The 15,920-nt window shown below is 37.3% G+C and overlaps 2 protein-coding genes across 2 annotated transcripts; both read left to right on the top strand.

Annotated features, from left to right (window-relative positions):
- The first annotated feature begins 2,069 nt into the window (after window positions 1–2,069).
- Window positions 2,070–9,387, top strand: LOC126587476 (pleiotropic drug resistance protein 1-like). The gene is made up of 24 exons (XM_050252558.1): window positions 2,070–2,555; window positions 2,646–2,766; window positions 3,300–3,388; window positions 3,481–3,565; window positions 3,668–3,827; window positions 3,921–3,997; window positions 4,141–4,194; window positions 4,281–4,371; window positions 4,457–4,758; window positions 4,853–5,134; window positions 5,224–5,540; window positions 5,621–5,781; window positions 5,868–5,971; window positions 6,058–6,214; window positions 6,292–6,354; window positions 6,459–6,613; window positions 6,709–7,041; window positions 7,168–7,458; window positions 7,561–7,644; window positions 7,722–7,855; window positions 7,960–8,187; window positions 8,278–8,449; window positions 8,558–8,812; window positions 8,940–9,387. The coding sequence occupies exons 1-24, from the start codon at window positions 2,227–2,229 to the stop codon at window positions 9,195–9,197; spliced, it is 4,302 nt and encodes a 1,433-aa protein (XP_050108515.1). The 5' UTR covers window positions 2,070–2,226; the 3' UTR covers window positions 9,198–9,387.
- Window positions 9,388–10,667: 1,280 nt separating this feature from the next.
- On the top strand, window positions 10,668–14,772 carry LOC126587365 (tyrosine decarboxylase 2). Its single transcript, XM_050252400.1, has 12 exons — window positions 10,668–11,024; window positions 11,228–11,300; window positions 11,459–11,689; window positions 11,834–11,997; window positions 12,121–12,261; window positions 12,448–12,507; window positions 12,693–12,857; window positions 13,247–13,303; window positions 13,436–13,500; window positions 13,994–14,117; window positions 14,257–14,394; window positions 14,480–14,772. Exons 1-12 carry the CDS (start codon window positions 10,905–10,907, stop codon window positions 14,600–14,602), a joined length of 1,461 nt encoding a protein of 486 aa, XP_050108357.1. The 5' UTR covers window positions 10,668–10,904; the 3' UTR covers window positions 14,603–14,772.
- Window positions 14,773–15,920: the final 1,148 nt, after the last annotated feature.

Raw genomic sequence — 15,920 nt, forward strand, 5'->3', positions numbered from 1 at the left:
TCGAGATATAGTCACCTGTGTCGGAAAGATAAAGTATATAAAGCCTAATGAAACCTAAGAATTTGAAAAATTTTAGGGGGTATATAAACTATATGCATATTGGTTATATACACACCACTAAATCTATATATTTGTAGTTATACTTTAATATGCCTCTTAACCAAGATCAAAGTCAGTTCTTCAAAGGTGGTGTTGTCCATACATTCATTTTTACCTTCCACATACTCTGTTAATTTCCCTCTTTTGATTCTTTTCAATTCATTTAATCTGACATTTAAAAACTGAGAAGAATATGTGAAAAGTATTCATTGAATATGGTATCTCTCTGATTGACTAACTCCCTCAAAGTTGTGCTTTACCAACCATTTTTGTTAGCCAAGTCTCCTCCTCTTTCAACCATTTTTGTTAGCCAAGTCTCCTCTTTCTACAAGCAATTTTGGGGGAGGGGAATTTGGCAAATTTCTGTACCATTGAACTCTGTACCTGTAACCCATCTTCAACCCATTTAAATCGTATGTGCGCCGCCAGTCCCACTTTATCCAATCATTCATGCAAAGAATTGACCACCCAAATTCTACCCTCGACTTATCGTTGACTCGTTTGTTTCAGTGCTGGCCTCAAATTTAGTCGGTACAACCGTGTTACTCACATGACCAAAATATGTAATAAATAAAAAGTTAAAAAATCCGTTGCATTTTGCCCAAACACATTAATAGCTTAACGCGTCTTACTTGCTCTAAAATCTTGATTTAAATAACACTTTTTTTCCCGTCATTTAATATTACGATCAAGTGATATTTTTATTATTATTTATAAGTGAGAGGTTTCATTGTCACTTTTCGCCAAAGACGAATTCGAACCACATTATTATAGTTCGCTTATTGTGAGACTTAGTCTAGTACCTCATCCCTTTAGTGTAGATAATATCATTTGTTAAAAAAAACAAAAAACAAAAAAAATTCTCTCAAAGGGGTAATGTTAGGGAGACCACATTTTTTAACCAAATTTTGTAAACCAAATGATGTGGATATTAATGATTAGACTATTACTTAAGTGTTGATTAATATGTTTATTTTCTATTGGTGACACATTATTTGGTTTACAAATTTGGTTTAAAAATTTAGTCTCCTAGCATTATCCCTCTCAAAGTCTCAAGTTCGATTCCTAATTTTCCATTGATCATAGTAATTAGTGTTAATATATTTGTGTGCGTATATGACTCTGAACGAAATAGAAACTACACACCTATTAATAGGGTCGGCCCTGAGGGTGGCGGTGGTCTAGGTCCCCACTCCTAAGAGACTCACATTTTATATAAGACATATATATATATATATATATATATTAATTTTACAGGCTTTGAGTTTTTGTCTAAATATATATACAATAGCCCATTGCCTCTGCAAAAATAAAATTTTCAAAGTTAAAGTTGATAAAATCTTATCTTCGGTCAACTATATCACAAAAGAAGATTGAATGAGTTAGCTATTTTTCAATTGAAAAATTTGTTAAAAAATTAGATTATATAAACTTAATTAGTACATTTACATCTAAAAATGTGAGATGTGTAATATTTAAGTAATATTTTCTTTTGATTAACTTTTAATAATATTTGATATAAAAATAAATTGTTTTTTTTATGTATTTAACGATTTTTGTTTTATACATCAATATACAAAAGGTCAGAAATCAGAAAACCCTAGGTCTCTAGTTCAAAAGCTCCCCCAGACATATAAACGAAAATGTTTTTTTTCTCCTTTTGGGTGCGAATGTTTGAATTTAGGGTTTATAGATGGTGGGAATTAGCAAGTCAAAAAATCGAAACCCTCACATGATGAAATAGGGCCAACAATTTTGACCAAAAACATAGGGTCAAAAATTTTGGCAAGAAAAAAGGTGGGCCAACAACTTATGACATTAAGAAAAAAACATAAGTAATGGTAATGATACGATTGCCATCCATGATGTCCCATGCCAACACCATAAACTTTCGATCATGACATGGAGGACCCCATGAAAGTTGCATCACACTTTAGCATCTTATCCTCCTATAAATTCGATGCTGCAAAAAATAGAGGAAGTGGCCAACTAAACAACAAAGCCAAAGTCTTTTTCCATCACACTTTTTCATAAAGTTTGGAACTTTGGAGGGAAACGAAACTTGGGTTTTTGTTGGTTTTTAATTTCAAGCTATCAGCTAGCCCAGTTCCAAGCTGTTCTTCTTCAATGGAGATCAGTTGTGATATTCAGAAAGCTGGCCACAGTTTTAGACGAAGTGGTTCTTCCTTCTGGATTGACAATGGCAGCGGAGCTTTCTCAACGTCTTCGCACGGAGAGGACGATGAGGAAGCTCTCAAATGGGCTGCTCTTCAGAGACTTCCAACGTTTCAGCGCTTGAAGAAAGGCCTGCTCGCTACTCCTCAAGGGGAGACCAACGAAGTTGACGTGAGCAATCTTGAAGTGAAAGAAAGGAAGAATTTGATCGAGCGGTTAGTTGGAGTAGCCGAGGAGGATCATGAGAACTTCTTGTTGAGACTTAAGAACCGCATTGATAGGTGAGAATTCAAAGTTTTCGCAACTCTGGGTGTTGCCATCTTCTCGGTTTTTGATAATGATGGGGTTGTTTTACTTGGTTTTTATCTCAGAGTTGGAATTAATCTTCCCAAAATTGAAGTTAGATTCCAGCATTTGAAAATTGCAGCTGAAGCTTATGCAGGAAGCAGGGCTCTGCCTACAGTTTTTAATTACTGTGTTAATTTAGTGGAGGTAAATGATTAACTACTAGAGTTCCAAGTTCTCCATTGCATGTAGGGATGGGCAAATACCCATCGGTTATGGGTAACGGCGGTTACCCGTCCATTTAAATTTTACGGTTATGGTTATGGGTAACTGTTTAGATAAATAAACAGTTATGAGTATAACCGTTTACCCGCAAAATTTAAATAGACGGTTATAAACGGATAAACGGGTTTAAATGGTAAAAAAGAAAGGATTAACGGGTTTAAAAATGATAAACGGGTAAACGGGTACTAAACGGTTACGATTAAATGGGTACACGGTTATGAGTATGGTTAACCGTTTATAAACGGTTATGGGTATGAGTATAGCCGTTTAGAGAATTACCCAACAAGTAAACGGTTATACGGGTATGAGAATAAACGGTTATGGATAAATAACCATGATTATCCGTCCGTCGTAACCGTTGCCCATACCTAATTACATGTTTGGACCCGTCTGATAACCATTTCATTTTTAGTTTTAGTACATTCTTACTGAATATTTGTTTTCGGCTTCCTAAGGGTTTGTTGAACTCCGTTCATATTCTTCCTAGCAAGAAAAAGCACTTGTCTATCCTCAAAGATGTTAGTGGGATCATTAGGCCTTGCAGGTGAGAGAACGTTGCAAATTTGGTTCATCTGTGTTTTGTGTTTCGGTTGGAAAATAAAATCTGACTTGGCTGATCATGTGTTTATTGTACAGAATGACACTGCTTTTGGGTCCTCCGAGTTCCGGAAAGACCACGCTGTTGTTGGCTTTGGCTGGAGAGCTTGACCGGGATCTTCAGGTTAAACAACACGAAATCTGGGTTTCTGATTTCCGATTTTAGCTTCGGGGGCTGCTCTTGGTTTTTGTCACTCAGTTATCTGAGTAAAAAATTGTTGTGCAGTTTTCAGGACGTGTGACCTACAATGGTCACGGCATGCATGAGTTTGTGCCTCAGAGGACTGCTGCCTATATCAGCCAACATGATGTTCATATGGGAGAATTGACAGTCGGAGAAACATTGCACTTCTCTGCAAGATGCCAAGGGGTCGGAGCACGTTATGGTGGGTTTAGAGAACTGACTTTTGTTCAATTTCAAATCAAACCAATGACTCTATTACTCGAAGATTAACCGTTGTTGGTTTGAATTATGGCAGAGATCCTTGTAGAGTTAAGTAGACGAGAGAAAGAAGCGAATATTAAGCCGGATGCAGACATAGATATCTACATGAAGGTGAGAAACAAGAAAAGCTACTTAGCAGAACTTAGATATCTACTTGAGAGGTCAATTAGTTAGTTAATTAGTGTGTTGTTAATTATGTTTTCGGAATAATCAACAATTTACGTACTGTTAATTCACTGTTTCGGTTAATATAGGCAGTGGCAACAGAAGGCCAGAGGGTACAAGTGGTGACAGATTATATACTAAAGGTAAAATCACCTTTATATTTTGTACTAAGAGAAGGATTTTCTGAAAATTACCCCTTATTGATCAGAAATTCATTTGATTTTTCCAGATTTTGGGATTAGAGGGATGTGCAGATACCTTGGTAGGGGATAACTTAATAAGGGGCATCTCCGGTGGACAAAAGAAACGACTCACAACTGGTAAAAACATATTTCTAGTTCTTAATAAACCACATGATTTTCAAAATTTTTAAGCGAGCGATTTTGATTAATGAATTATATATAGGTGAGATGTTGGTTGGACCGGCTAAGGCATTGTTCATGGACGAAATATCTACGGGTTTGGATAGCTCAACGACCTATCAAATCGTGAATTCGATCAAGCAATATGTTCACATTCTCAATGGGACTGCATTCATCTCACTGCTGCAACCAGCACCTGAGACTTATGAACTATTTGATGACATTGTTCTCCTTTCCGATGGCCACATTGTGTACCAAGGTCCTCGTGAAAATGTTCTTGAATTTTTCGAATCCATGGGGTTCAGATGTCCTGAGAGGAAAGGCGTGGCGGACTTCCTGCAAGAAGTATGTCACTACATAGATGTGGTTTGAGCATTACACATAAAATTGTCATATTAATTTTCCATGTGTGAATAAATCATAATATTGAATGTTGTAGGTGACATCAAGGAAAGATCAGAAGCAGTATTGGGCAAGCAGAGATGAGCCTTACACGTTCATCACGGTCGAAGAATTTGTCGAGGCATTCCAATCGTTCCATGTCGGGCGCAAACTTAGAGATGAACTCGCAACTCCATTTGACAAGGCCAAGAGCCACCCAGCTGCATTAACAACAAAAAGATATGGCGTTAGTAAAACTGAACTGTTGAAAGCTTGCTTTGCAAGGGAGTTCTTGCTCATGAAGAGGAACTCATTTGTCTACCTTTTCAAGCTTGCCCAAGTAATGTTTTCCTTTATTCGACTTACTCCATGCTTCGCGCAATCTTACATGTTTTTAATCTTTATTAAAAGTTTCCTTATTTTCTTTAGCTCTCAATCTTGGCTATGATTACAATGACATTGTTCCTACGAACTGAGATGCATCGCAATTCAGTAGATGACGGGGTAATTTATGCCGGTGCTTTGTTCTTCTCCCTGGTTGCTGTTATGTTCAATGGACTGGCAGAGCTTTCGATGACTGTTACAAAGCTCCCTGTATTTTATAAGCAGAGAAACCTCCTCTTCTTTCCGCCGTGGACATATACCCTTCCCTCGTGGATCCTAAAGATCCCTATCACCTGTGTTGAAGTTGTGGTTTGGGTATTTATGACCTATTATGTCATCGGATATGATCCAAATGTCGGAAGGTAAAAATAACTAGAAAATTCTCCTACCTTTTTCATGTTTTCTCCATCCGAAATGATAAATATTTATGCACATTATGCAGGTTGTTTAAGCAATGGCTTCTACTCTTACTCATTAATCAGATGGCTTCGGGGTTGTTCCGATTCATTGCTGGAGTTGGTAGAAGCATGACTATTGCAAGCACATTCGGATCATTTGCACTTGTCATGCTTTTCTCCTTGGGTGGTTTTGTTCTGTCAAGAGGTATAACAATAAAAAAAACAACTTAATGTTTCATTACATACTGGTAGTTGAACTTGTATATTTATCTTTTGGCTTGGATGGCGCAGACGATATAAAGAAATGGTGGATGTGGGGCTACTGGATATCGCCTTTGATGTACGGACAGAATGCAATAGTAGTCAATGAGTTCCTCGGAAAGAGTTGGAGACATGTAATTCCTTTGAACATTCATTTCAAACATTCTAGTTTTTGTGTTTTGTCCCCAGTTCATAGTCTAAGTTCTTTTTTACCTTGAAGGTTCTTCCGAACTCAACAGAACCATTAGGAGTCGCTGTTCTGAAGTCACGCGGATTCTTCACAGAGCCTCGTTGGTATTGGATTGGCGCGGGAGTATTGGCTGGATACATGATTATATTCAACTTCTTTTTCACTTTGGCTCTCACTTACCTAAAGCGTGAGTACTTTCATCTTAATGCTTTGCATCAAATCTTCGAAGCGACAGTTAACTCAGAATATGTAAACACTGTGCAGCAATCGGGAAGCCACAGGCTGTTAAGTTGGAAGATCCTATCTCGACTCCTCAAATTAGTAGAGGTAATATATCTTACATTCGTGGATGTCGGTTTTTGTGTGCAATTGTCTATCCGGCATTATTTTTTTTATCTTTTTGACAAAAACCAAATTTTGTGGGTGTACAGAAAAAGGGAATGGAAGTAACTCCTCCAGGTCTTCCTCAATTACAAAAGAAGCTACTAATGACGCAAATGGTAACAAGAAAAGAGGAATGGTTCTTCCGTTCGAACCACATTCCATCACCTTTGATGAAATCACATACTCCGTGGACATGCCACAGGTGATGTATATGCAACCAAAGTAAAATGTGTCTGACACTTGACAAGCTTGTGCAAATCCAAAATTGTGACACATTTCTTTGGATCGAAATTGCAGGAAATGAAGAATCAAGGTGTTCCCGAGGATAAACTGGTGCTCATTAGGCGCGTGAGTGGTGCTTTTAGGCCTGGTGTTTTGACAGCTCTAATGGGAGTGAGTGGGGCTGGTAAAACAACTCTAATGGACGTACTAGCCGGTAGAAAAACTGGAGGATATATTGAGGGAAATATCACAATTTCCGGGTACCCAAAAAAGCAGGAATCGTTTGCCCGGATTTCTGGATATTGTGAGCAGAATGACATCCACTCTCCTCATGTTACTGTCTATGAATCCTTGATGTACTCAGCATGGCTGCGTTTATCTTCAGAAATCGATTCTGAAACCAGGAAGGTTGGTATTTTTACTTTGTAAGCTTAAATTTAATTCTTTATGAACTGATGGAAAATTAGGTCCTGTTATTAAGGCAACTACCGGCCTCATTGTCGTTATCTTTCATAAACTTGAACATGATTGCAGATGTTCGTTGAGGAAGTTATGGGACTTGTGGAGCTGAACCCGTTGAGGCAAGCATTAGTAGGGTTGCCTGGTGCGAGCGGTCTTTCAACTGAGCAGCGTAAGAGGCTGACCATTGCGGTTGAACTAGTGGCTAACCCCTCCATAATATTCATGGATGAACCGACTTCAGGCTTGGATGCAAGAGCTGCAGCCATTGTTATGCGAGCAGTTAGGAACACTGTGGACACTGGAAGAACAGTCGTCTGCACCATCCATCAGCCAAGCATTGACATATTTGATGCTTTCGATGAGGTGAAAATCAAAATCTTCTTTGATACAAATTGTTCAAACTTTGAACTCTATTTTGACTGGTCTTTTCTACTCGAGTATGATATATGTAACATGTCGTTGCAGCTATTCTTACTGAAGAAAGGAGGACAAGAGCTCTATGTAGGACCATTAGGCCGCCATTCTTGCAATTTGATCAAGTACTTTGAGGTATAGTGAATGAAGAAATTTCAAGCCTTGATAGCTTTATAATTGTTGAAGGTTTTCTAATGCACATTTATATCTAGGGGATCGATAACGTCAGTAAAATTAGGGATGGCTACAATCCAGCAACATGGATGTTGGAAGTCACTTCGTCAGCCAAAGAAATAGCCATGGAGATTGATTTTGCTGAAGTGTATAAGAAATCAGAACTGTACAGGTTTGTTTATTACCTATTGGCCTAAGAAACAATTTACAAAAGAATGTCTCTCTCCGTAAACCAGATTTGTTGAGAAAATGTACTTACACATGGCATAAATGCAGGAGAAACAAAGCACTTATTGCAGAACTAAGCAACCCTGCTTCTGGTTCTAAGGATCTTCATTTTCCTACTCAATACTCTCAGCCCTTTTTAACCCAATGCGTAGCTTGCTTATGGAAACAACATTGGTCCTATTGGCGCAATCCGCCATACACGGCCATCAGGTTGATCTACACAACCATCGTAGCATTGATGTTCGGGACAATGTTCTGGAACCTTGGCTCCAAAACGTAAGTCACAATGCCTCCCACATAAAAGATAAATATATTCTAACCAATACGTTTTGCTTCCAAATGTAACTATGAAACTTTTGAGTACAGAACGAAAGAAAAGGATCTCTTCAATGCAATTGGTTCAATGTACGCTGCTGTTCTCTTTCTCGGTATCAAAAATTCTACAACCGTGCAGCCTGTTGTGGACGTTGAAAGAACAGTCTTCTACAGAGAACGAGCAGCTGGAATGTATTCTGCGTTGGCATACGCCTTCGCACAGGTGACTAATCATACATTTTACCTAAGACTAGCCTATATTAAATTTAATTTATACGATTACTTGCATTATTTATCTTATCTTATGCCAAGTTTCCATATTTCGTTGCAGGTTACAATTGAGATCCCTTACGTTTTTGTACAAGCCCTTGTCTATAGTGTCATAGTTTACGCAATGATCGGGTTTGAATGGACTCTGGCTAAATTCTTGTGGTACTTATTCTTCATGTATTTCACATTTTTGTACTTCACCTACTACGGCATGATGGGAGTGGCCTTGACGCCGAACCAACACATAGCCGCTATAAATTCCAGCGCATTTTACGCAATATGGAATGTCTTCTCGGGGTTCATAATCCCACGGACTGTAAGTGTTGCTTTGCCCTTAGTTCCTAACTTATGCAGGCTTTGATGTCCTTAGAAGTTAAAACATATACTGATGTTTTATTTTCTGATCCTGCAATTTTCATTCGTGTTCATTTCGCCAACGGCAGAGGATTCCTGTATGGTGGAGATGGTACTATTGGGCGTGTCCGATGGCCTGGACCTTGTACGGACTGGCTACATCGCAGTTTGGAGATATACAGGACGAGCTCGAGACGGGTGCAACAGTGGAAGAATTCATGAGGCAATACTTCGGTTTCAAGCAAGAATTTATCGGAGTGGTTGCAGCTGTGGTTGTTGGATTCGCTCTACTCTTTGCACTTATCTTTGCCTTGTCCATCAAGATGTTGAGTTTCCAGAGGAGATGAATATTTTGTTGCTTGTACATCAAGAAAGCAGGAACTGCTTTGATCTTATGTGCAACTTTTTGTAATTGGTCAATCCTTTCCTAAATTTATAAATGTTATAATTCTTTTGGTACAGACACTCCAATGAATGGAGATAGAGCTAAGATACAACACGATCATACCATAAATATAAACAATTTAATATTTAAAATTGAAGTGTTAGATTTAGTATTTAATTCGAATTTTATATAAACAAAATTATTTCTTTTATTCAAGTTAAATTCTAATATAATTTTAATTAAGCACTAGAGAGAATTCAAACTTGAGTACATAGTAGAGAGCACATTGTTCTAGCCAATTTGTTTAAACTAATACTTTTAATCAACCAAAAAAGCCGATGATGAGTGGATGATTGCATTGTTAAAATCCCACATCGGTGGGTGAAAAAGAAAAATGGGTTTAAATATGATTACCCCACTCAACTAATACCGAGATTTTTTGTGGTAAAACCTTACACATGACAGATTGGGTAGGTGATAAAGTTAGGGACAATATCGGTGTTGTTAGAGTGGGACCCCCGGGCTCGTCGATCTAAAAAATATTTCAACATGGTATCAGAGCCCCCGGTTACGGGCCCGTGCAAGCCAAATGCTTGTCACAAGAAAGTGTAGACTTGGAAACAAGCTTGGATTCTTAACATAGAGTCTGCCCTCTGAGTTCTTAAGAGGCACTTCCTGAAAAGACTGAAAACAAGTTTGGACTCCATTGGAGCCGACCTCTGAGTTTCAATTGACATTCACGTGTGAACCACTAAATGGGGTTACACGTGAGGAGGCGTGTTAGCACTCCCACATCTGTGGGGGTAAAGAAAAACAATGACTTTAAATAGGATTACCCCACTCTAACTAATATTGATGCTTTTTATGGTAAAACCTTACACTTAACGGATTGCGCATATGGTAAAGTTGGGAATAGTATCGGTGTCATTAAGAGTGAGCCCCCTGGGCTCGTCGATCTAAAAAATTTCAACATGGTATCAGAGTCAAGGTTCATGTCCGTGCAAGCTAACGAGCTTGTCACCAAGAAGGAAACAAGCCATGACTCTTAACATAAAGTTGACCTCTGAGTTCCATTGAAAGTAAGTTTGGACTCTTAACATAAAGCCGACTTCTGAGTTTCAATTGCTGATGTGTGAATCTTCACGTGTGAACTATTAAATGAGGTTACATATGAGGGGAAGTGTTGAAATCCCACATCGGTGGGTGAAAAAGAAAACCATAGGTTTAAATATGATTACTCCACTCTAACTAGTATAAGGTATTTTTTGATAAAATCCCACATCTGATAGATTAAACAGATGATAAAGTTAGAAATAGTATCGGTGTTATTAAAATGAAATCCCACGAGCCGCGGATCCAAAAATCCAACATGCATATCGTCCAAGTGTTTTATAACGAATGTCGTGGAGTGGATGATTGCCTATCGTCCACTCAGCAATCAGCAGAGTCCAAAACAAAAGAGTCCAAAACAAAGGACAAACACATTCTGCTCCAATTTCTCAAATTTTCAGAAAAATCGAATTGAATCTTTGAAAAAAAAAAAAGAGAAGCAGTTCGTTTATCTTCTCATTTGTTTTTATTTTTATTTTTCCTTGGAAATCCAAGGCATCTTCATCTCCCTCGTTTTTCTGCCATAATTTTGAGGAACAAACAAGAAAAACAGCAGAAGATGAGTGGGTTGAAGCCAATGGACGCTGAGCAACTCAGAGAGAATGCCCACAAAATGGTAGATTTCATTGCTGATTACTACAAAACCATTGAGGATTTCCCTGTCCTCAGCCAAGTTCAGGTTTCAACTCTCAATCCCATCTCTCTTACATTTTAAATGCAAAGCCAATTTGAACTCTGAAGAAATCTCTATTTCTTCCCTTTATCAATGTTGGCATTAGGTTTTGTGAAAACTTTGCAAAAGTATTCCACACATATTGGCACAGATGATGATTCAGTTAATTCAAGTTTTTCCATTGTTATAACTTTAGTCACATTTTGCAGCCTGGATATCTTCGTGATCTTTTACCGGATTCTGCGCCTACTCATCCCGAGTCTTTGCAACAAGTTTTCGATGGTGAAATTTCTAATAGGGTTCTTATGTTCTAGATTTTCTTGCATACCTATTGCAAATGTGTATACAAAAGAAAATTCATGGCCTGATTGTATATGTTTGATTTGTATGACTCATGTGACATAAACATATGTGAAGAGCAAACTTTTATGTGGTTGCAGACATTCAGGCTAAGATTTTACCAGGGGTAACACATTGGCAGAGCCCAAATTTTTTCGGGTACTACCCTTCAAACAGCAGTGTCGCCGGATTCCTAGGCGAAATGCTAAGTGCTGGCCTTAACATTGTGGGGTTTAGTTGGATAACTTCTCCAGCAGCAACTGAACTTGAAATGATCGTCTTGGATTGGTTTGCTAAAATGCTTAAACTTCCTGAAGAATTTCTTTCAGCAGGTGAGATGATTGTTCTATATACAACTATATTTTTTAATGAATTTCTCATAGAAAATTGTGCTTTTTCTCCTTTATCAATAGATGAAGAAAGATATTTCTTGAACTGTTGAGCTTCTGGACTTACAGTCAGATATCTTGTTGCAGGACAAGGCGGTGGAGTGATACAAGGCACAGCGAGTGAAGCAGTTCTGGTTGTACTATTGGCTGCTCGTGATAGGATTTTGAGGGCGGAAGGAAAAAAAGCCCTCGAGAAGCTTGTTGTCTATGCATCTGATCAAACACATTCAGCTTTACAAAAGGCTTGTCAGGTACCTTCCTTATGTGCTCTAGCTCTAGTATCAACGTATTTGTATATATTGTAAACACTTAAATTCAGCTTGCTATATTGATAATATCTTTCATTTTTAATGATTTTTATTGTTTAACTGCAGATAGGGGGAATCCATCCTGAGAATTGCAGGGTGCTGAGTACCGATTCCTCTACTAACTATGCCCTTTCTCCCAATGTACTTAATGAGGCGATTTCAAATGACATCGCGAGTGGTTTAGTTCCATTTTTCTTATGTGCAACGGTAAGATACAAAGACACTTCAGATGCTGAGCATGTTTCCATTTTGTTCTTGAAATGTTCGTTAACGGGAAAAATTTTGGTTTAAAAAACAAATAGTCTAACTATTTACAATAATGGAAATAAGGTTACCACATTCATAAAATTAGAATCCTAATTAAATAAAGAAACTTTGCATCTGTACTTTTAGGTTGGTACTACTTCATCAACGGCGGTTGATCCTTTGCTAGAACTGGGAAAGATTACTAAGGTAACAAATGAATCGTCTAATCTGCTTTATGGTTTATCAATTTTATGCAAAACCTCTTTTAATACAAAGATCACGTACATTAAACTTCTGTAAAATAATCTTGTCCATAATCGTTGTAATTCTTTGTATTTTCTCAGAGCAAATAATCTTGTCCATAATTGTTGTAATTCTTTGTATTTTCTCAGAGCAATGGAATGTGGTTCCATGTGGATGCTGCATACGCTGGTAGCGCTTGTATATGTCCAGAATACCAACACCACATTAATGGTGTTGAAGAAGCGGACTCATTTAACATGAATGCACATAAATGGTTTCTTACGAACTTTGATTGTTCGTTGCTCTGGATCAAGGTATGTCATTACGCGGTTGTGCACATTGTTCATCTGCTAATTACTTTGTACTTCCTCCAAGTTTTGCCAACGGCTCCTCTCTCTACGAACCACATGCGAGCATCATTTCTGAAGACTTTGCGCAATACCATTATCATTTTCAGCATTCACGATATGAACTTTGAGAACTGCCCAAATAGTTCTACATGAATTCTACTTCCATGCAGTAAACTTGTAGTGGAAACGTGTGATCCTGTGGGAAATTAGTATGATCGTTCATTAATTGTCGGAGATTTAGCATGACAGTTTTGCCATGTGACAAAATATCTGTTTTGTGTGACACCCTTTTGCTATCGTTTTCCAGTTCTTGTGATTGATTAATAGAGCATATACTTATTTACTTATAACAGGATAGAAACGCTTTGGTCCAGGCGCTGTCTACAAATCCTGAGTTCCTTAAAAACAAGGTAATTTTCTCCTAAATTATCTTCTTTACTATTAGCTATGGGTATTTCACACTAGCGTTTTCTCCTTCTGCACTTCTTCCCTTGTTTCCATCACTTAATTCTCCCTTGATTATTACATTGTTGATACTGCAGGCCTCTCAAGCAAACCTGGTTGTGGATTACAAAGATTGGCAAATTCCACTTGGACGTCGGTTTAGGTGTGCCTTTGAACATTTTTCACACATAGAGTTAGATCGATGCTATGAGTTTTCAGAGCTCATATGTGCAACCCAGTTGGGAGAAATTCAATATATTTATTTCCGTAAGGTTCCCAAACACGGCATTATAACTCTCCGTTGTAATGCTCTCAGTGACATTGGGTTGTCTTAGTAGTACAGAGATCATTTAGAGTAGAATCTCTCTCTTTAAGAAGGTAAGCTAATGTCGAGCCTAGAAGCGTGGACTTGTAACTAAGTAGAGAATTAAAGTGATTGGTTGCCTGGATGAATCCTAACCAGGTGAGGTTATGGTGGTCTTGGTTTGTTCACCCTTGGGTGAAATCACACAATGTGCACCCTAAAGCCCTCAGGTTAGTAGGGTCCCTCATCCACCATGATTGGGCAGCTAATAAAAAGAAAAAAAGAATGTAAGTTAACAAACTCACACATTAAAGCTAATAACTGACTGTTATATATCGACTGCTGCTTCCAGATCACTAAAACTATGGATGGTGCTAAGACTTTATGGTCTGGAGAATCTACAATCCTACATAAGAAACCATATCGATTTGGCTAAATGCTTCGAAGATCTTGTTGCTCAGGACTCCAGGTTTGAGGTAATTAATTGTATTCCTAGTGAAGTTTCTTGTTTTTTGATAAAAAGTGAAGTTTCTTGTTTGATTACTATATTTCATTACAAGTTGAATGCTGCAATATTATGAACATTTACCTTGTTGATAATCACCATAACTGCAGATTGTTACTCCCCGAATATTTTCGTTGGTTTGTTTCCGTCTTCTACCCCCTCACAACGATGAAACTTATGCGACGAAACTGAACCATGATCTACTAGATACTGTAAACTCGACTGGAAAATTTTTCGTTTCTCACACTGTAAGCTCACTATTTGGTATCGTTGACACTTTTTTTCTGTTGTAAATTCGCAAGTCCTGATGATACCAACATGTTATATATGCAGGTGTTGTCAGGAAAGTACGTATTACGTTTTGCAGTAGGAGCTCCATTGACCGAGGAGAGGCATGTGCTTGCAGCATGGAAGCTTTTGCAAAAGGAAGCTTCTGCCCTCCTTGCACCTCTTTAGTTTTTAGGATATGATTTATTTCTATCTAATCCTAAACTATATTATGCAAATGTGGGTTATGGTAGTGGTCAAAGCAGTGTAACGGTCTCTTAGTATAAATTAAAGTAGTTTAAAAAAACTATATAATAAATAAAAAATTGCTCAAAGCTCTTATTTATACAAACAAGAAATCCCAAGTAAATTTACAAGAAAAGCGGTGGAAGTGAGGGGAATAAATAAAGAAGAATTAATGGAAACATCTTGAAAGTCAAAATAATTTAGGGTCTGTTGATAATAATTTTTTTTTATTTTTTTGGCTTTTATTTTGGTGCTTGATATATGAGGAAATATATTTGAAGAAAGTGAAACTAAAAACTAAATACGAAATGACAGTCATACAAACCCTCAAAATAATTTTTGGCTTTTGGATTTTTAGTTTTTGGTTTTCATTTTGCGTACTTTCTGATACACATATTCTACCCTTGTCCTCCATCAGTCATCATCTCTAGCTTTTACATCCCTCCTTCCTCTCATGTATTTTTCAAAAATAAAAACTAATAACTAAAATGAACAATAACTAATAACTAAAAATGAAATAATGTTGGCTTTTTAGTCAAAATGGTTCCTGAGATTTGCATAACTTCTCATTTTGATCATTGAGATTTGAAATCAATAGAATTGATCCCTGAGTTTGTCCACCATCAATAATTTTGGTCATTCCGTAAAAAAATCTCCATTAAACAAGAATATAATGACCAAAATACCCTTAATTTTTGTCAAATCATTTTGACCTATTATTTATTAAATTGAGGGTATATTTGTCATTTTGATCCTTATTTAACATAATTTTGAATAGAAAGACCAAAATGATTGATGATGGACAATCTTAGGAATCACTTCTATTGATTTCAAATCTCAGGGACCAAAGTGATGTGTTATGCAAATCTCAGGAACCAAAGTGATGTGTTATGAAAATCTCAGAGACCATTTTGACTAAAAAGCCAATAATATTCAAACATTGTAGTAGAAATCAGTATTCTCTTTTGTTGCATCTTGCAACATGAATGGTATATCTGTTTCCTAGCCGACACACTTCTAGACTCTAACGCAAACACTCGTTTTAAAACATTACATGGAAATAATCTGATTCATTCATTTTCGATTCCTATTTGAACCTGTTTGCAGGGTGATGGTAAAAGTTTATCTTTCAGAAACTGCTACCACTTTTTATACGAAACTGTTAGCTTTAAATACGTTCAAATTACATATCGAAATGCAGTAATTTTTAGATTAAAATTTGATTTGTGGAGTAATAAAATTACAGATGTTTTATCTTAAG

The sequence above is a fragment of the Malus sylvestris genome, chromosome 10, assembly GCF_916048215.2.
Source record: "Malus sylvestris chromosome 10, drMalSylv7.2, whole genome shotgun sequence".
Classification (NCBI taxonomy): Eukaryota; Viridiplantae; Streptophyta; class Magnoliopsida; order Rosales; family Rosaceae; genus Malus; species Malus sylvestris.